This window comes from Scyliorhinus torazame, chromosome 6 (assembly GCF_047496885.1).
Source record: "Scyliorhinus torazame isolate Kashiwa2021f chromosome 6, sScyTor2.1, whole genome shotgun sequence".
In the NCBI taxonomy this organism is placed as follows: Eukaryota; Metazoa; Chordata; class Chondrichthyes; order Carcharhiniformes; family Scyliorhinidae; genus Scyliorhinus; species Scyliorhinus torazame.
In genome coordinates this window covers 2,794,724-2,816,542 of record NC_092712.1, presented here as the reverse complement: position 1 = coordinate 2,816,542, position 21,819 = coordinate 2,794,724, and the positions used below count along the sequence as shown (strand labels likewise).

Here is a 21,819-nt window from a genome sequence, read left to right as displayed (position 1 = left end):
TGGTAATCAACAACCCAGATTGGTAATCAGCAACTCAGATTGGTAATCAGCAACTCATCAGCAACTCAGATTGGTAATCAGCAACTCAGATTGGTAATCAGCAACTCAGATTGGTAATCAGCAACTCATCAGCAACCCAGATTGGTAATCAGCAACTCATCAGCAACTCAGATTGGTAATCAGCAACTCAGATTGGTAATCAGCAACTCAGATTGGTAATCAGCAACTCATCAGCAACCCAGATTGGTAATCAGCAACTCATCAACAACCCAGATTGGTAATCAGCAATTCATCAGCAACTCAGATTGGTAATCAGCAACTCAGATTGGTAATCAACAACCCAGATTGGTAATCAGCAACTCATCAGCAACCCAGATTGGTAATCAGCAACTCATCAACAACCCAGATTGGTAATCAGCAATTCATCAGCAACTCAGATTGGTAATCAGCAACTCAGATTGGTAATCAACAACCCAGATTGGTAATCAGCAACTCAGATTGGTAATCAGCAACTCATCAGCAACCCAGATTGGTAATCAGCAGCCCAGATTAGTAATCAGCAACTCAGATTAGTAATCAGCAACTTATCAGCAACTCAGATTGGTAATCAGCAACTCAGATTAGAATCAGCAACTCATCAGCAACCCAGATTGGTAATCAGCAACTCAGATTGGTAATCAGCAACTCATCAGCAACCCAGATTAGTAATGAGCAACTCATCAGCAACTCAGATTGGTAATCAGCAACTCAGATTAGTAATCAACAACCCAGATTGGTAATCAGCAACTCATCAGCAACTCAGATTGGTAATCAGCAACTCAGATTGGTAATCAACAACTCAGATTGGTAATCAGCAACTCATCAGCAACTCAGATTGGTAATCAGCAACTCATCAGCAACTCAGATTGGTAATCAGCAACTCAGATTGGTAATCAGCAACTCATCAGCAACTCAGATTGGTAATCAGCAACTCAGATTGGTAATCAGCAACTCATCAGCAACTCAGATTGGTAATCAGCAACTCAGATTGGTAATCAGCAACTCATCAACAACCCAGATTGGTAATCAGCAACTTATCAGCAACTCAGATTGGTAATCAGCAACTCAGATTAGAATCAGCAACCCAGATTAGTAATCAGCAACTCAGATTGGTAATCAGCAACTCATCAACAACCCAGATTGGTAATCAGCAACTCATCAACAACCCAGATTGGTAATCAGCAACTCAGATTAGTAATCAACAACTCAGATTGGTAATCAGCAACTCATCAACAACCCAGATTGGTAATCAGCAACCCAGATTGGTAATCAGCAACTCATCAGCAACTCAGATTGGTAATCAGCAACTCAGATTAGTAATCAACAACCCAGATTGGTAATCAGCAACTCATCAGCAACTCAGATTGGTAATCAACAACCCAGATTGGTAATCAGCAACTCATCAGCAACTCAGATTGGTAATCAGCAACTCAGATTAGTAATCAACAACCCAGATTGGTAATCAGCAACTCATCAGCAACTCAGATTGGTAATCAACAACCCAGATTGGTAATCAGCAACTCAGATTGGTAATCAGCAACTCATCAGCAACTCAGATTGGTAATCAGCAACTCAGATTGGTAATCAGCAACTCATCAGCAACTCAGATTGGTAATCAACAACCCAGATTGGTAATCAGCAACTCAGATTGGTAATCAGCAACTCAGATTGGTAATCAGCAACTCATCAACAACCCAGATTGGTAATCAACAACCCAGATTGGTAATCAGCAACTCATCAACAACCCAGATTGGTAATCAGCAATTCATCAGCAACTCAGATTGGTAATCAGCAAGTCAGATTGGTAATCAGCAACTCATCAGCAACTCAGATTGGTAATCAGCAACTCATCAGCAACTCAGATTGGTAATCAACAACCCAGATTGGTAATCAGCAACTCATCAACAACCCAGATTGGTAATCAGCAACTCATCAGCAACTCAGATTGGTAATCAGCAACTCAGATTGGCAATCAGCAACTCATCAGCAACTCAGATTGGTAATCAGCAACTCAGATTGGTAATCAGCAACTCATCAGCACCCAGATTGGTAATCAACAACCCAGATTGGTAATCAGCAACTCATCAGCAACTCAGATTGGTAATCAACAACCCAGATTGGTAATCAGCAACTCATCAGCAACTCAGATTGGTAATCAACAACCCAGATTGGTAATCAACAACCCAGATTGGTAATCAGCAACTCAGATTGGTAATCAGCAACTCATCAGCAACTCAGATTGGTAATCAGCAACTCAGATTGGTAATCAGCAACTCATCAGCAACTCAGATTGGTAATCAGCAACTCAGATTGGTAATCAGCAACTCATCAGCAACTCAGATTGGTAATCAACAACCCAGATTGGTAATCAGCAACTCAGATTGGTAATCAGCAACTCATCAGCAACTCAGATTGGTAATCAGCAACTCAGATTGGTAATCAGAAACTCAGATTGGTAATCAGCAACTCATCAGCAACCCAGATTGGTAATCAGCAACTCAGATTGGTAATCAGCAACTCATCAGCAACTCAGATTGGTAATCAACAACCCAGATTGGTAATCAGCAACTCATCAACAACCCAGATTGGTAATCAGCAATTCATCAGCAACTCAGATTGGTAATCAGCAACTCAGATTAGAATCAGCAACTCATCAGCAACCCAGATTGGTAATCAGCAACTCATTGGTAATCAGCAACTCATCAGCAACTCAGATTGGTAATCAACAACCCAGATTGGTAATCAGCAACTCAGATTGGTAATCAGCAACTCATCAGCAACCCAGATTGGTAATCAACAACCAAGATTGGTAATCAGCAACTCATCAACAACCCAGATTGGTAATCAGCAACTCATCAGCAACTCAGATTGGTAATCAGCAACTCATCAGCAACTCAGATTGGTAATCAGCAACTCAGATTGGTAATCAGCAACTCATCAGCAACTCAGATTGGTAATCAACAACCCAGATTGGTAATCAGCAACTCATCAGCAACTCAGATTGGTAATCAACAACCCAGATTGGTAATCAGCAACTCAGATTGGTAATCAGCAACTCATCAGCAACTCAGATTGGTAATCAGCAACTCAGATTGGTAATCAGCAACTCATCAGCAACTCAGATTGGTAATCAGCAACTCAGATTGGTAATCAGCAACTCATCAGCAACTCAGATTGGTAATCAACAACCCAGATTGGTAATCAGCAACTCAGATTGGTAATCAGCAACTCATCAGCAACTCAGATTGGTAATCAGCAACTCAGATTGGTAATCAGCAACTCATCAGCAACTCAGATTGGTAATCAACAACCCAGATTGGTAATCAGCAACTCATCAACAACCCAGATTGGTAATCAGCAATTCATCAGCAACTCAGATTGGTAATCAGCAACTCAGATTGGTAATCAGCAACTCATCAGCAACTCAGATTGGTAATCAACAACCCAGATTGGTAATCAGCAACTCATCAACAACCCAGATTGGTAATCAGCAACTCATCAGCAACTCAGATTGGTAATCAGCAACTCAGATTGGTAATCAGCAACTCATCAGCAACTCAGATTGGTAATCAGCAACTCAGATTGGTAATCAGCAACTCATCAGCAACTCATCAGCAACTCAGATTGGTAATCAACAACCCAGATTGGTAATCAGCAACTCAGATTGGTAATCAGCAACTCAGATTGGTAATCAGCAACTCATCAGCAACTTAGATTGGTAATCAGCAACTCAGATTGGTAATCAGCAACTCATCAGCAACTCATCAGCAACTCAGATTGGTAATCAACAACCCAGATTGGTAATCAGCAACTCAGATTGGTAATCAGCAACTCATCAGCAACTCAGATTGGTAATCAGCAACTCAGATTGGTAATCAGCAACTCAGATTGGTAATCAGCAACTCATCAGCAACCCAGATTGGTAATCAGCAACTCATCAACAACCCAGATTGGTAATCAGCAATTCATCAGCAACTCAGATTGGTAATCAGCAACTCAGATTGGTAATCAACAACCCAGATTGGTAATCAGCAACTCATCAGCAACCCAGATTGGTAATCAGCAACTCATCAACAACCCAGATTGGTAATCAGCAATTCATCAGCAACTCAGATTGGTAATCAGCAACTCAGATTGGTAATCAACAACCCAGATTGGTAATCAGCAACTCAGATTGGTAATCAGCAACTCATCAGCAACCCAGATTGGTAATCAGCAGCCCAGATTAGTAATCAGCAACTCAGATTAGTAATCAGCAACTTATCAGCAACTCAGATTGGTAATCAGCAACTCAGATTAGAATCAGCAACTCATCAGCAACCCAGATTGGTAATCAGCAACTCAGATTGGTAATCAGCAACTCATCAGCAACCCAGATTAGTAATGAGCAACTCATCAGCAACTCAGATTGGTAATCAGCAACTCATCAGCAACTCAGATTGGTAATCAGCAACTCAGATTGGTAATCAACAACTCAGATTGGTAATCAGCAACTCATCAGCAACTCAGATTGGTAATCAGCAACTCATCAGCAACTCAGATTGGTAATCAGCAACTCAGATTGGTAATCAGCAACTCATCAGCAACTCAGATTGGTAATCAGCAACTCAGATTGGTAATCAGCAACTCATCAGCAACTCAGATTGGTAATCAGCAACTCAGATTGGTAATCAGCAACTCATCAACAACCCAGATTGGTAATCAGCAACTTATCAGCAACTCAGATTGGTAATCAGCAACTCAGATTAGAATCAGCAACCCAGATTAGTAATCAGCAACTCAGATTGGTAATCAGCAACTCATCAGCAACCCAGATTGGTAATCAGCAGCCCAGATTAGTAATCAGCAACTCAGATTAGTAATCAGCAACTTATCAGCAACTCAGATTGGTAATCAGCAACTCAGATTAGAATCAGCAACCCAGATTAGTAATGAGCAACTCATCAGCAACCCAGATTGGTAATCAGCAACTCATCAACAACCCAGATTGGTAATCAGCAATTCATCAGCAACTCAGATTGGTAATCAGCAACTCAGATTGGTAATCAGCAATTCATCAGCAACTCAGATTGGTAATCAGCAACTCAGATTGGTAATCAACAACCCAGATTGGTAATCAGCAACTCATCAGCAACTCAGATTGGTAATCAGCAACTCATCAGCAACTCAGATTAGTAATCAGCAACTCATCAGCAACTCAGATTAGTAATCAGCAACTCATCAACAACCCAGATTGGTAATCAGCAACTCAGATTAGTAATCAGCAACTCATCAGCAACTCAGATTGGTAATCAGCAACTCAGATTGGTAATCAGCAACTCATCAGCAACTCAGATTGGTAATCAACAACCCAGATTGGTAATCAGCAACTCAGATTGGTAATCAGCAACTCATCAGCAACTCAGATTGGTAATCAGCAACTCAGATTAGAATCAGCAACTCAGATTGGTAATCAGCAACTCAGATTGGTAATCAGCAACTCAGATTAGTAATCAGCAATTTATCAGCAACTCAGATTGGTAATCAGCAACTCAGATTAGAATCAGCAACTCAGATTGGTAATCAGCAACTCATCAGCAACTCAGATTGGTAATCAACAACCCAGATTGGTAATCAGCAACTCATCAGCAACTCAGATTGGTAATCAACAACCCAGATTGGTAATCAGCAACTCAGATTGGTAATCAACAACCCAGATTGGTAATCAGCAACTCAGATTGGTAATCAGCAACTCAGATTGGTAATCAACAACCCAGATTGGTAATCAGCAACTCATCAGCAACTCAGATTGGTAATCAGCAACTCAGATTAGTAATCAGCAATTTATCAGCAACTCAGATTGGTAATCAGCAACTCAGATTAGAATCAGCAACCCAGATTTCTAAGGCCCCAGCTTTTTCTCCCCTTGCCTCCCACAGTAACCTGGAATAGATCCCATTCGGCCCTGGGGACTTGTCTACCTGAATGCAATTTAGGATACTCAACACTTCCTCCTTTGATATACTGATGTTGTCAAGAGCATTCACACACCTATCCCTGACCTCAAATCCTGTCATGTCCTTCTCCCTGCTGAATATCGATACTAAGTACTCATTAAGGATTTCACCCACTACCTGAGGTGCCACGCATAACTTCCCTCCATTGACCTTGAGTACAGAAGAACAAAGAACAAAGAAAATTACAGAACAAAAACAGGCCCTTCGGCCCTCCCAGCCTGCGCCAATCCAGATCCTTTATCTAAACCTGTCTTCCATTTTCCAAGGATTGGGGGCAGCACGGTAGCATTGTGGATAGCACAATTGCTTCACAGCTCCAGGGTCCCAGGTTCGATTCCGGCTTGGGTCACTGTCTGTGCAGAGTCTGCACGTCCTCCCCGTGTCTGCGTGGGTTTCCTCCAGGTGCTCCGGTTTCCTCCCACAGTCCAAAGATGTGCAGGTTAGGTGGATTGGCCATGATAAATTGCCCTTAGTGTCCAAAATTGCCCTTAGTGTTGGGTGGGGTTACTGGGTTATGGGGATAGGGTGGAGGTGCTGACCTTGGGTAGGGTGCTCTTTCCAAGAGCCAGTGCAGATGGGCCGAATGGCCTCCTTCTGCACTGTAAATTCTATGATAATCTATGATTATCTATGATCTACTTCCCTCTGTTCCCCGCCCGTTCATATATCTGTCTAGATGCATCTTAAATGATGCTATCGTGCCCGCCTCTACCACCTCCGCTGGCAAAGCGTTCCAGGCACCCACCACCCTCTGCGTAAAAAACTTTCCACGCACATCTCCCTTAAACTTTCCCCCTCTCACCTTGAAATCGTGACCGCTTGTAATTGACACCCCCACTCTTGGAAAAGGCTTGTTGCTATCCACCCTGTCTATACCTCTCATAATTTTGTAGACCTCAATCAGGTCCCCCCTCAACCTCCGTCTTTCCAACGAAAACAATCCTAATCTACTCAACCTTTCTTCATAGCTAGCACCCTCCATACCAGGCAACATCCTGGCGAACCTCCTCTGCACCCTCTCTAAAGCATCCACATCCTTCTGGTAATGTGGCGACCAGAACTGCACGCAGTATTCCAAATGTGGGCCATGCTGTCTGCCTTCTTGACCACTCTATCGACCTGCGTTGACACCTTCAGGGTACAATGGACCTGAATTCCCAGACCTCTAGGGTTGTAATCTCGGGATTACTCCCTGTGCCACGTGCCAGTGAGGCTAGAAATAGGAAGATAGAGCAGCTAAACACGTGGCTAAACAGCTGGTGTAGGAGGGAGGGTTTCCGTTATCTGGACCACTGGGAGCTCTTCCGGGGCAGGTGTGACCTATATAAGGATGGGTTGCATCTAAACTGGAGAGGCATAAATATCCTGGTCGCGAGGTTTGCGAGTGTCACACGGGAGGGTTTAAACTAGTATGGCAGGGGGGTGGGCACGGGAGCAATAGGTCAGAAGGTGAGAGCATTGAGGGAGAACTAGGGAATAGGGACAGTGTGGCTCTGAGGCAGAGCAGACAGGGAGAAGTTGCTGAACACAGCGGGTCTGGTGGCCTGAAGTGCATATGTTTTAATGCAAGGAGCATTACGGGTAAGGCAGATGAACTTCGAGCTTGGATTAGTACTTGGAACTATGATGTTGTTGCCATTACAGAGACCTGGTTGAGGGAAGGGCAGGATTGGCAGCTAAACGTTCCAGGATTTAGATGTTTCAGGCGGGATAGAGGGGGATGTAAAAGGGGTGGCGGAGTTGCGTTACTGGTTAGGGAGAATATCACAGCTGTACTACGGGATGACACCTCAGAGGGCAGTGAGGCTATATGGTAGAGATCAGGAATAAGAAGGGTGCAGTCACAATGTTGGGGGTTTACTACAGCCTCCCAACAGCCAGCGGGAGATAGAGGAGCAGATAGGTAGACAAATTTTGGAAAAGAGTAAAAACAACAGGGTTGTTGTGATGGGAGACTTCAACTTCCCCAATATTGACTGGGACTCACTTAGTGCCAGGGGCTTAGACGGGGCAGAGTTTGTAAGGAGCATCCAGGAGGGCCTCTTAAAACAATATGTAGATAGTCCAACTCGGGAAGGGGCTGTACTGGACCTGGTATTGGGGAATGAGCCGGGCCAGGTGGTAGAAGTTTCAGTAGGGAAACATTTCGGGAACAGTGACCACAATTCAGTAAGTTTTAAAGTGCTGGTGGACAAGGATAAGAGTGGTTCTCAGGTGAATGTGCTAAATTGGGGGAAGGCTAATTATAACATTAGGCGGGAACTGAAGAACCTAGATTGGGTGCAGATGTTTGAGGGCAAATCAACATCTGACATGTGGGAGGCTTTCAAGTGTCAGTTGAAAGGAATTCAGGACCGGCATGTTCCTGTGAGGAAGAAGGATAAATACGGCAATTTTCGGGAACCTTGGATAACAAGAGATATTGTAGGCCTCGTCAAAAAGAAAAAGGAGGCATTTGTCAGGGCTCAAAGGCTGGGAACAGACGAAGTCTGTGTGGAATATAAGGAAAGTAGGAAGGAACTTAAGCAAGGAGTCAGGAGGGCTAGAAGGGGTCACGAAAAGTCATTGGCAAATAGGGTTAAGGAAAATCCCAAGGCTTTTTACACGTACATAAAAAGCAAGAGGGTAGCCAGGGAAAGGGTTGGCCCACTGAAGGATAGGCAAGGGAATCTATGTGTGGAGCCAGAGGAAATGGGCAAGGTACTAAATGAATACTTTGCATCAGTATTCACCAAAGAGAAGGAATTGGTAGATGTTGAGTCTGGAGAAGGGTGTGTAGATAGCCTGGGTCACATTGAGCTCCAAAAAAGACGAGGTGTTGGGCGTTTTAAAAAATATTAAGGTCGATAAGTCCCCAGGGCCTGATGGGATCTACCCCAGAATACTGAAGGAGGCTGGAGAGGAAATTGCTGAGGCCTTGACAGAAATCTTTGGATCCTCACTGTCTTCAGGTGATGTCCCAGAGGACTGGAGAATAGCCAATGTTGTTCCTCTGTTTAAGAAGGGTAGCAAGGATAATCCAGGGAACTACAGGCCGGTGAGCCTTACTTCAGTGGTAGGGAAATTACTGGAGAGAATTCTTCGAGACAGGATCTACTCCCATTTGGAAGCAAATGGACGTATTAGTGAGAGGCAGCATGGTTTTGTGAAGGGGAGGTTGTGTCTCACTAACTTGATAGAGTTTTTAAAGGAGGTCACAAAGATGATTGATGCAGGTAGGGCAGTGGATGTTGTCTATATGGACTTCAGTAAGGCCTTTGACAAGGTCCCTCATGGTAGACTAGTACAAAAGGTGAAGTCACACGGGATCTGGGGTGAAAATGAAATGAAATGAAATGAAATTCGCTTATTGTCACAAGTAGGCTTCAAATGAAGTTACTGTGAAAAGCCCCTAGTCGCCACATTCCGGAGCCTGTTCGGGGAGGCTGGTACGGGAATCAAACCGTGCTGCTGGCCTGCCTTGGTCTGCTTTAAAAGCCAGTGATTTAGCCCAGTGTGCTAAACCAGCTGGCAGGGTGGATACAGAACTGTCTAGGTCACAGAAGGCAGAGAGTAGCAATGGAAGGGTGCTTTTCTAATTGGAGGGCTGTGACCAGTGGTGTTCCACAGGGATCAGTGCTGGGACCTTTGCTGTTTGTAGTATATATAAATGATTTGGAGGAAAATGTAACTGGTCTGATTAGTAAGTTTGCAGACAACACAAAGGTTAGTGGAATTGCGGATAGCGTTGAGGACTGTCAGAGGATACAGCAGGATTTAGATTGTTTGGAGATGTGGGCGGAGAGATGGCAGATGGAGTTTAATCCGGACAAATGTGAGGTCATGCATTTTGGAAGGTCTAATGCAGGTAGGGAATATACAGTGAATGGTAGAACCCTCAAGAGTATTGAAAGTCAGAGAGATCTAGGTGTACAGGTCCACAGGTCACTGAAAGGGGCAACACAGGTGGAGAAGGTAGTCAAGAAGGCATACAGCATGCTTGCCTTGATTGGCCAGGGCATTGAGTATAAGAATTGGCAAGTCATGTTGAGCTGTATAGAACCTTAGTTAGGCCACACTTGGAGTACAGTGTTCAATTCTGGTCGCCATACTACCAGAAGGATGTGGAGGCTTTAGAGAGGGTGCAGAAGAGATTTACCAGAATGTTGCCTTGTATGGAGGGCATTAGCTTTGAGGAGCGGTTGAATAAACTCAGTTTGTTCTCACTGCAACGACGGAGGTTGAGGGGCGACCTGATAGAGGTCTACAAAATTATGAGGGGCATAGACAGAGTGGATAGTCAGAGGCTTTCCCCAGGGTCGAGGGGTCAATTACTAGGGGGCATAGGTTTAAGGTGAGAGGGGCAAGGTTTAGAGTAGATGTACGAGGCAAGTTTTTTTACACAGAGGGGAGTGGGTGCCTGGAACTCACTACCGGAGGTGGTGGTGGAATCAGAGACGATAGTGACATTTAAGGGACATCTTGACAAATACATGAATAGGATGGGAATAGAGGGATACGGACCCAGGAAGTGTAGAAGATTGTAGTTTAGCCGGGCAGTATGGTCGGCACGGGCTTGGAGGGCCGAAGGGCCTGTTCCTGTGCTGTACATTTCTTTGTTCTTTTTATCTCTCTGTACATCAACTTTTCCCAGGACTCTTCCATTGACCGTATAGTCCGCTCTTGAATTAGATCTTCCAAAATGCATCACCTCGCATTTGCCTGGATTGAACTCCATCTGCCATTTCTCTGCCCAACTCTCCAATCTATCTATATTTTGCTGTATTCTCTGACAGTCCTCCTCGCTATCTGCAACTCCACCAATCTTAGTATCATCTGCAAACTTGCTAATCAGACCACCTATACCGTCATCCAGATCATTTATGTATATCACAAACAACAGTGGTCCGAGCACGGATCCCTGTGGAACACCACTAGTCACCTTTCTCCATTTTGAGACACTCCCTTCCACTACTACTCTCTGTCTCCTGTTGCCCAGCCAGTTCTTTATTCATCTCGCTAGTACACCCTGAACCCCATACGACTTCACTTTTTCCATCAACCTGCCATGGGAAACTTTATCAAGCGCCTTACTGAAGTCCATGTGTATGACATCAACAGCCCTTCCCTCATCAATTAACGTTGTCACTTCCTCAAAAGAATTCTATTAGGCTTGTAAGACATGACCTTCCCTGCACAAAACCATGCTGCCTATCATTGATAAGTCTATTTTCATCCAAATGTGAATAGATCCTATCCCTCAGTATCTTCTCCTACAGTTTGCCTACCACTGACGTCAAGCTCACAGGTCTATAATTCCCTGGATTATCCCTGCTACCCTTCTTAAACAAAGGGACAACATTAGCAATTCTCCAGTCCTCCGGGACCTCACCCGTGCTCAAGGATGCTGCAAAGATATCTGTTAAGGCCCCAGCTATTTCGTCCCTCGCTTCCCTCAGTAACCTGGGATAGATCCCATCCGGACCTGGGGACTTGTCCACCTTAATGCCTTTTAGAATACCCAAAACATCCCCCTTCCTTATGCCGACTTGACCTAGAGTATTTAAACATCCATCCCTAGCCTCAACATCCGTCATGTCCCTCTCCTTGGCAAAGTACTCATCAAGAATCTCACCCATTTCCTCTGACTCCACACATAAATTCCCTCTTTTGTCTTTGAGTGGGCCAATCCTTTCTCTAGTTACCCTCTTGCTCCTTATATACGAATAAAAGGCTTTGGGATTCCCCTTAACCCTGTTAGCCAAAGATATTTCATGACCCCTTTTAGCCCTCTTTATTGCGCGTTTGAGATTTGTCCTACTTTCCCGATATTCCTCCAAAGCTTCATCAGATTTAAGTCGCCTAGATCTTATGTATGCTTCCTTTTTTATCTTAGCTAGTCTCACAATTCCACCCGTCATCCATGGTTCCCTAATCTTGCCATTTCTATCCCTCATTTTCACAGGGACGTCTGTCCTGCACTCCAATCAACCCTTCCTTAAAAGACTCCCACATTTCAAATGTGGATTTACCCTTAAACAGCTGCTCCCAATCCTAGCTCCTGCCGAATTTTGTTATACTTGGCCTTTCCCCAATTTTGCACTCTTTCTTTAGGACCACTCTCGTCTTTGTCCATGAGTATTCTAAAACTTACGCAATTGTGATCGCTATTCCCAAAGTAATCACCGACTGAAACTTCAACCACCTGGCCGGGATCATTCCCCAATACCAGGTCCAGTATGGCCCCTTCCCAAGTTGGACTATTTACATACTGCTCTAAAAAACTCTCCTGGATGCTCCTTACAAATTCTGCTCCATCTACGCCTCCAACACGACATGTGTCCCATTCAATGTTGGAGAAGTTAAAATCTCCCATCACGACCACCCTACCCTGAGTGGGCCTACTCTTTCTCTTGCTACTCAACATACCATTTGCCTTCTTTACCGCCTGCTGTACCTGCATGCTTACCTTCAGCGACTGGTGTACGAGGACACCCAGGTCTCGTTGCACATTCCCCTCTCCTAATTTATGGCCATTCACTTAATAGTCTGCCTTTTCATTTTTGCCCATTCCCAAACACACACACACACACGCTCGCTCCCAAACACACACATACGCTCCTAAACACACACGCTCGCTTCTAAACACGCACACACACGCTCGCTCCTAAACACGCACACACACACTCGCTCCTAAACACGCACACACACACTCGCTCCTAAACACGCACACACGCTCGGTCCTAAACACACACGCATGCTCGCTCCTAAACACGCACACACTCGCTCCTAAACACGCACACACGCTCGCTCCTAAATACGCACACACGCTCGCTCCTAAACACGCACACACGCTCGCTCCTAAACACGCACACACGCTCGCCCCTAAACACGCACACACGCTCGCTCCTAAACACGCACACACACGCTCGGTCCTAAACACACACGCATGCTCACTCCTAAACACGCACACACATGCTCGCTCCTAAACACGCACACACACGCTCGCTCCTAAACACGCACACACACGCTCGCTCCTAAACACGCACACACACGCTCGCTCCTAAACACGCACACACACGCTCGCTCCTAAACACGCACACACACACTCGCTCCTAAACACGCGCACACACACACGCTCCCAAACACACACTCGCTCCTAAACACCCACACACACGCTCGCTCCTAAACACGCACACACACGCTCGCTCCCAAACACGCACACACTCATTCCCAAACACACACACACTCGTTACCAAACAGACACACGCTCGCTCCCAAACACGCACACACTCGTTCCCAAACAGACACACTCGTTCCCAAACACACACACTCGCTCCTAAACATGCACACACATGCTCGCTCCTAAACACGCACACACATGCTCGCTCCCAAACACACACACACACTCGTTCCCAAACACACACACACACACACAGTCGTTCCCAAACACACACACTCGCTCCTAAACATGCACACACACACACACACTCGCTCCTAAACACGCACACACGCTTGCTCCTAAACACGCACACACACTCGCTCCTAAACACGCACACACACGCTCGCTCCTAAACACGCACACACACGCTCGCTCCTAAACACGCACACACGCTCGCTCCTAAACACGCACACACACGCTCGCTCCTAAACACGCACACACACGCTCGCTCCTAAACACGCACACACGCTCGCTCCTAAACACGCACACACGCTCGCTCCTAAACACGCACACACACACTCGCTCCTAAACACGCACACACACGCTCGCTCCTAAACACGCACACACGCACGCTCCTAAACACGCACACACACGCTCGCTCCTAAACACGCACACACACGCTCGCTCCCAAACACTCGCTCCTAAACACACACACGCGCTCGCTCCCAAACACACACACACACGCTCCCAAACACACACACACGCTCGCTCCCAAACACACACACGCTCCAAAACACACACACACGCTCGCTCCCAAACACACACACACGCTCGCTCCCAAACACACACATGCTCCCCCCTAAACACACACACGCTCGCTTCTAAACACGCACACACACGCTCGCTCCTAAACACGCACACACACACTCGCTCCTAAACACGCACACACACACTCGCTCCTAAACACGCACACACGCTCGGTCCTAAACACTCACACACACGCTCGGTCCTAAACACACACGCATGCTCGCTCCTAAACACGCACACACGCTCGCTCCTAAACACGCACACACGCTCGGTCCTAAACACTCACACACGCTCGGTCCTAAACACACACGCATGCTCGCTCCTAAACACGCACACACACACTCGCTCCTAAACACGCACACACGCTCGCTCCTAAACACGCACACACGCTCGCTCCTAAACACGCACACACGCTCGCTCCTAAACACACACACACACGCTCGGTCCTAAACACTCACACACAAGCTCGGTCCTAAACACACACGCATGCTCGCTCCTAAACACGCACACACATGCTCGCTCCTAAACACACACATGCTCGCTCCTAAACACGCACACACGCTCGCTGTTAAACACGCACACACGCTCGCTGTTAAACACACACACACATGCTCGCTCCTAAACACACACACACACACGCTCGCTCCCAAACACACACACACATGCTCACTCCCAAACACGCACGCATGCGCAAACACACGCACACGCTCGCAAACACGCACGCATGCGCCACACGCTTGCTCCCAAACATGCACGCATGCGTAGACTCCCAAAACACACACACACATTCGCTCCCAAACACACACGCTCGCTCCCAAACGCGCACACATGTGCATGCTCCCACACACGCTCATTCCCAAACACACACACACGCTCGCTCGCAAAAACGCACACGCTAGCTCCCAAACACGCACACATGCGCACACTCCCAAACACACACACGCACGCTCCCAAACACACACGCATTCACTTGCTCCCAAACACACACGCATGCACACGCTCCCAAACAGACGTGCATGCTCGCTCCCAAACACACACGCACGCTCCTAAACACACACGCATGAGCCACACGCTCGCTTCCAAACACGCATGCATGCGCACGCTCCTAAACACGCACACACATTCGCTCCCAAACATGCACGCATGCGCACGCTCCCAAACACACGCACACACTCGCTTCCAAACACACACGCTCGCTCCCAAACGCGCACACATGTGCACGCTCCCACACACGCTCATTCCCAAACACACACACAAGCTCGCTCCCAAACACGCACGCTCCCAAACACACACACGCTTGCTCCCAAACACGCACGCATGCGCACGCTCCCAATCACACGCACGCTCCCAAACACACACGTGCACGCACGCTCCCAAACACACACATGCACGCTCCCAAATAAACGTGTCACGTGTGCTCCCAAACACACACACAGGCATGCTCCTAAACACACACATGCGCACGCTCCCAAACACACACATATGCGCGCGCGCGCTCCCAAACACACATGCGTGCTCCCAAGCCCACGTGCTCGCACGCTCCCAAACACACACATGCACGTACGCTCCCAAACACACACACGCTTGCTCCCAAACACGCACGCATGCGCAGGCTCCCAAACACACGCGCACGCACGCTCCCAAACACACACGCACGCTCCCAAACACACACATGCACACTCCCAAATACACACACATGCGTGCTCCCAAGCCCACATGCGCTCGCTCCCAAACACACACAAGCACGCTCCCAAACACACACATGCACGCTCCCAAGCCCACATGCGCTCGCTCCCAAACACACACAAGCACGCTCCCAAACACACACATGCACGCTCCCAAACACACACGCACGCTCCCAAACACACACATGCACGCTCCCAAACACACACACGCTCGCTCCCAAACACACACACGCTCGTTCCCAAACACACACACGCTCGCTCCCAAACACACACACGGGCGCTCCCAAACACACACACGCGCGCTCCCAAACACACACACGCGCGCTCCCAAACACACACACGCGCGCTCCCAAACACACACACGCGCGCTCCCAAACACATAAACGCGCGCTCCCAAACACACAAACGCACGCTCCCAAACACACACACGCGCGCTCCCAAACACACACACGCACGCTCCCAAACACACACACGCTCCCAAACACACACATGCACACTCCCAAATACACGCGTGCCACCAAACACACACACGCGCACTCCCAAACACACACGCGTGCTCCCAATCCCACATGCGCTCACACGCTCCCAAACACACACGCGTACGCGCAAAAACACAAACTCACCATTGCGAGAGATGTCGAGCTCAACAAGCTGCATGAAGTTCGCGACCTCTGGAGGCAGCCTCTGGATCTCATTGTCACTAAGTCCCAGCTTCCGCAAGTTTAACAATCTGAAGAAAGGCTGGAAGACATGGAAATAGAAAGGGGTGTGAGTGTACTCGGGAGGAGGGAGTACTGTACACATTGAAGGCTGGTCTTCCTTGTGCAATTTACAGAGCATTCTGCATCCTCTCCCTCGATCTTCCTCTCTTGTCTCCTCCAATCTTGTACAGTTCACCCCCTCCCCAGTTACCTATTGCCATTCTGTACTCTCACATTCTCATCCTCCTTAATCATCAGACACCTCCCTCAACTGTCTCAAACTGCCCCCCTCACACACAATGAGATGTGCATTAAGTTGAAAGTGTTATGCTCACCCCTCCAAAACTATTTGCCCTGAAGAATGTTGTCACAAACTCAGAATGTCAACTCCATCAGTGTCACTCTGGAACCTGCTCAATCTCAGTCCTCTGTTCCAGTCAATCGCAGCCGGTCCAACTCCTTCACTCGTTCCACCGTCCCTCCAGCCTGAACAACCATTCATAGGAACATCAGGCCAACCAGCCCCTTCAGGCTCTTCATTATTCGCACAAATCAAGGGGATTAGAACCTCAATTTTATTTACCAACCTGATATCCTTCACCACCAAATCAGCCAGATAGACAGAATCTATTTCCTTTGATGAAAGAATCCAGAACAAGTGAAATAATCTTAAAATTCAAGCGAGGCCATTCTACAGTGAAGTCAGGAAGTGCTTGTTCACACAAAGGGCCTTAGAAATGTGGAACTCTCGCCCTCTCCCTGGCTGCTCGAATGATTGAAGCTCAAAGGCTAAGATGGACAGTGTGTTCGGAAAGCACATTGAAGAATATTGATCAAAACAGCTAAATGGACTTGAGGAAAAGGTCGGCTGTCAGCGAATTCCACTGGGAACAGCTGGAAGGCCGCAGTGGCGAGTTCAAAAGAAGCCCCACTCTGCATGAAGTGTTGGATCTGGGCCGTGCTCGTTGGCTTGTCTCACACCTCATTCAGTATGTGCCAAGAATGGAAATCAGAAACGTCTCTTTGCTGATACACCCATTGAGGAGTGCAGAATGGAATCATTATCCACGCCTCATTAACTCACACACTAATATATTCTCAGTGCCAGAGCTGGCAGATTAGCTGCAGTAACCTGAATTTCAAGCTCTCGAACAGGGCGAGTGCTGAGGCAAACGCCCACCAGCCTTCAGTTCCAGGCACCCACTTCAGGAAACAATATTGAGACACAGCACGGAACAAACTGGGCAAAATCTGGTCAAAGTGCATCTTGACAACACTGGGAATCATGGTCTGCACAGAATGGGCTGCACAAGTGTGAGCAGAAACCTCCCCCAATGGACAGCCTGTCGATCAAAAAGGGGCCCCTTCAGAGACTGCAGCCCCGATGGACAGAGGTAATCCCAACCCAGGAAAATCCCACTCACAGGACACGGGTAATCCCAGCCCAGGAAAATCACACTCACAGGACACGGGTAATCCCAGCTAACGAAAATCACTCACAGGACACGGGTAATCCCAGCCCAGGAAAATCCCACTCACAGGACACGGGTAATCCCAGCCCAGGAAAATCACACTCACAGGACACGGGTAATCCCAGCCCAGGAAAATCACTCACAGGACACTGGTAATCCCAGCCCAGGAAAATCCCACTCACAGGACACGGGTAATCCCAGCCCAGGAAAATCACACTCACAGGACACGGGTAATCCCAACCCAGGAAAATGCACACTCACAGGACACGGTAATCCCAGCCCAGGAAAATCACACTCACAGGACACGGGTAATCCCAGCCCAGGAAAATCACACTCACAGGACACGGGTAATCCCAACCCAGGAAAATCACACTCACAGGACACGGTAATCCCAGCCCAGGAAATTCCCACTCACAGGACACGGGTAACCCCAACCCAGGAAAATCACACTCACAGGACACGGGTAATCCCAACCCAGGAAAATCACACTCACAGGACACGGTAATCCCAGCCCAGGTAAATCACACTCACAGGACACAGGTAATCCCAGCCCAGGAAAATCACACTCACAGGACACGGTAATCCCAGCCCAGGAAAATCCCACTCACAGGACACGGGTAATCCCAGCCCAGGAAAATCAAACTCACAGGACACGGGTAATCCCAGCCCAGGAAAATCACACTCACAGGACACGGGTAATCCCAACCCAGGAAAATCACACTCACAGGACACGGTAATCCCAGCCCAGGAAATTGCCACTCACAGGACACGGGTAACCCCAACCCAGGAAAATCACACTCACAGGACACGGGTAATCCCAGCCCAGGAAAATCACACTCACAGGACACGGGTAATCCCAGCCCAGGAAAATCACACTCACAGGACACGGTAATCCCAGCCCAGGAAAATCCCACTCACAGGACACGGGTAATCCCAGCCCAGGAAAATCACACTCACAGGACACGGGTAATCCCAACCCAGGAAAATCACACTCACAGGACACGGGTAATCCCAGCCCAGGAAAATCACACTCACAGGACACGGGTAACCCCAACCCAGGAAAATCCCACTCACAGGACACGGGTAATCCCAGCCCAGGAAAATCACACTCACAGGACACGGGCAGCCCCAGCCCAGGAAAATCACACTCACAGGACACAGGTAATCCCAGCCCAGGAAAATCCCACTCACAGGACACGGGTAATCCCAGCCCAGGAAAATCCCACTCACAGGACACGGGTAATCCCAGCCCAGGAAAATCACACTCACAGGACACGGGTAATCCCAGCCCAGGTAAATCACACTCACAGGACACGGGTAATCCCAGCCCAGGAAAATCACACTCACAGGACACGGGTAATCCCAACCCAGGAAAATCACACACACAGGACACGGGTAATCCCAGCCCAGAAAAATCACACTCACAGGACAGGGTAATCCCAGCCCAGGAAAATCACACTCACAGGACACGGGTAATCGCAGCCCAGGAAAATCACACTCACAGGACACGGGTAATCCCAGCCCAGGAAAATCACACTCACAGGACACGGGTAATCCCAACCCAGGAAAATCACACTCACAGGACACGGGTAATCCCAGCCCAGGAAAATCACACTCACCGGACACGGGTAATCCTAGCCCAGGAAAATCACACTCACAGGACACGGGCAGCCCCAGCCCAGGAAAATCACACTCACAGGACACGGTAATCACAGCCCAGGAAAATCCCACTCACAGGACACGGGCAGCCCCAGCCCAGGAAAATCACACTCACAGGACACGGGTAATCGCAGCCCAGGAAAATCACACTCACAGGACACGGGTAACCCCAGCCCAGGAAAATCACACTCACAGGACACGGTAATCCCAGCCCAGGAAAATCCCACTCACAGGACACGGGTAATCGCAGCCCAGGAAAATCACACTCACAGGACACGGGTAACCCCAGCCCAGGAAAATCACACTCACAGGACACGGGTAATCCCAGCCCAGGAAAATCCCACTCACAGGACACGGGTAACCCCAGCCCAGGAAAATCACACTCACAGGACACGGGTAATCCCAGCCCAGGAAAATCACACTCACAGGACACGGGCAGCCCCAGCCCAGGAAAATCACACTCACAGGACACGGGTAATCCCAGCCCAGGAAAATCACACTCACAGGACACGGGCAGCCCCAGCCCAGGAAAATCACACTCACAGGACACGGGCAGCCCCAGCCCAGGAAAATCACACTCACAGGACACGGGCAGCCCCAGCCCAGGAAAATCACACTCACAGGACACGGGCAGCCCCAGCCCAGGAAAATCACACTCACAGGACACGGGTAATCCCAGCCCAGGAAAATCACACTCACAGGACACGGGTAATCCCAGCCCAGGAAAATCACACTCACAGGACACGGGTAACCTCAGCCCAGGAAAATCACACTCACAGGACACGGGCAGCCCCAGCCCAGGTAAATCACACTCACAGGACACGGGCAGCCCCAGCCCAGGTAAATCACACTCACAGGACACGGGCAGCCCCAGCCCAGGAAAATCACACTCACCGGACACGGGTAATCCCAGCCCAGGAAAATCACACTCACAGGACACGGGCAGCCCCAGCCCAGGAAAATCACACTCACCGGACACGGGTAATCCCAGCCCAGGAAAATCACACTCACAGGACACGGGTAATCCCAGCCCAGGAAAATCACACTCACAGGACACGGGTAATCCCAGCCCAGGAAAATCACACTCACAGGACACAGGCAGCCCCAGCCCAGGAAAATCACACTCACCGGACACGGGTAATCCCAGCCCAGGAAAATCACAGTTTACAGGACACGGGTTATCCCAGCCCAAAAATGAGAATGCGGACTATTATCTGATAGGAGACTAACAACGAAGGCACATGAACATGGGATACACAGGACCGTGAGATACTGTGAGGGGAATTACAGCTCAGGACATCCACACACACACACACACAGGTCAGGTTCGCAAACAACCCAACTATATGTGTGTGGGGGGGGGGGGGGGGAAGGGGGGTGAGTGGGGTTTGGTTATTGTGTGTGTGGGGGGGGGGAAGGGGGGTGAGTGGGGTTTGGTTATTTTGTGTGTGTGTGTGTGTGGGGGGGTCAGTGGGGTTTGGTTATTGTGCGTGTGTGTGTGGGGGGGGGGGTTAGTGGGGTTTGGTTTTTGTGTGTGTGGGGGGGGGTCAGTGGGGTTTGGTTTTTGTGTGTGTGTGGTGGGGGGGGGAGGGGGGGGAGTGGGGTTTGGTATTTGTGTGCGTGTGGTGGGGGGGGGGAAGGGGGTGAGTGGGGTTTGGTTTTTGTGTGCGTGTGGTGGGGGGGGGGGAAGGGGGTAAGTGGGGTTTGGTTTTTGTGTGCGTGTGGTGGGGGGGAAGGGGGGTGAGTGGGGTTTGGTTAATTTGTGTGTGTGTGGGGGGGGGGTCAGTGGGGTTTGGTTTTTGTGTGTGTGTGGTGGGGGGGGGTGAGTGGGGTTTGGTTTTTGTGTGTGTGTGGTGGGGGGGGAAGGGGGGTGAGTGGGGTTTGGTTATTTTGTGTGTGTGGGGGGGGTCAGTGGGGTTTGTTTTTTGTATGTGTGTGGTGGGGGGGTGAGTGGGGTTTGGTTTTTGTGTGTGTGTGGTGGGGGGGTGAGTGGGGTTTGGTTTTTGTGTGTGTGTGGTGGGGGGGTGAGTGGGGTTTGGTTTGTGTGTGTGTTTGGTTGGGGGGGGGGGAAGGGGGGTGAGTGGGGTTTGGTTATTGTGTGTGTGTGTGGGGGGGTCAGTGGGGTTTGGTTTTTGTGTGTGTGTGTGGTGGGGGGGTGAGTGGGGTTTGGTTTTTGTGTGTGTGTGGTGGGGGGGTGAGTGGGGTTTGGTTTGTGTGTGTGTTTGGTTGGGGGGGGGGGAAGGGGGGTGAGTGGGGTTTGGTTATTGTGTGTGTGTGGGGGGGGTCAGTGGGGTTTGGTTTTTGTGTGTGTGTGTGGGG

General features: G+C 48.7%; 1 protein-coding gene across 1 annotated transcript in view; it reads right to left on the bottom strand.

Moving 5' to 3' along the window:
• The window catches only part of LOC140425664 (uncharacterized), a 456,044-nt gene that overhangs the window by 350,989 nt on the left and 83,236 nt on the right, over positions 1-21,819 (bottom strand). Inside the window, exon 3 of the mRNA XM_072510159.1 lies at positions 16,292-16,409. Within this exon, the coding sequence (XP_072366260.1) occupies positions 16,292-16,409 (118 nt within the window). The remainder of the gene's footprint in view (positions 1-16,291; positions 16,410-21,819) is intronic.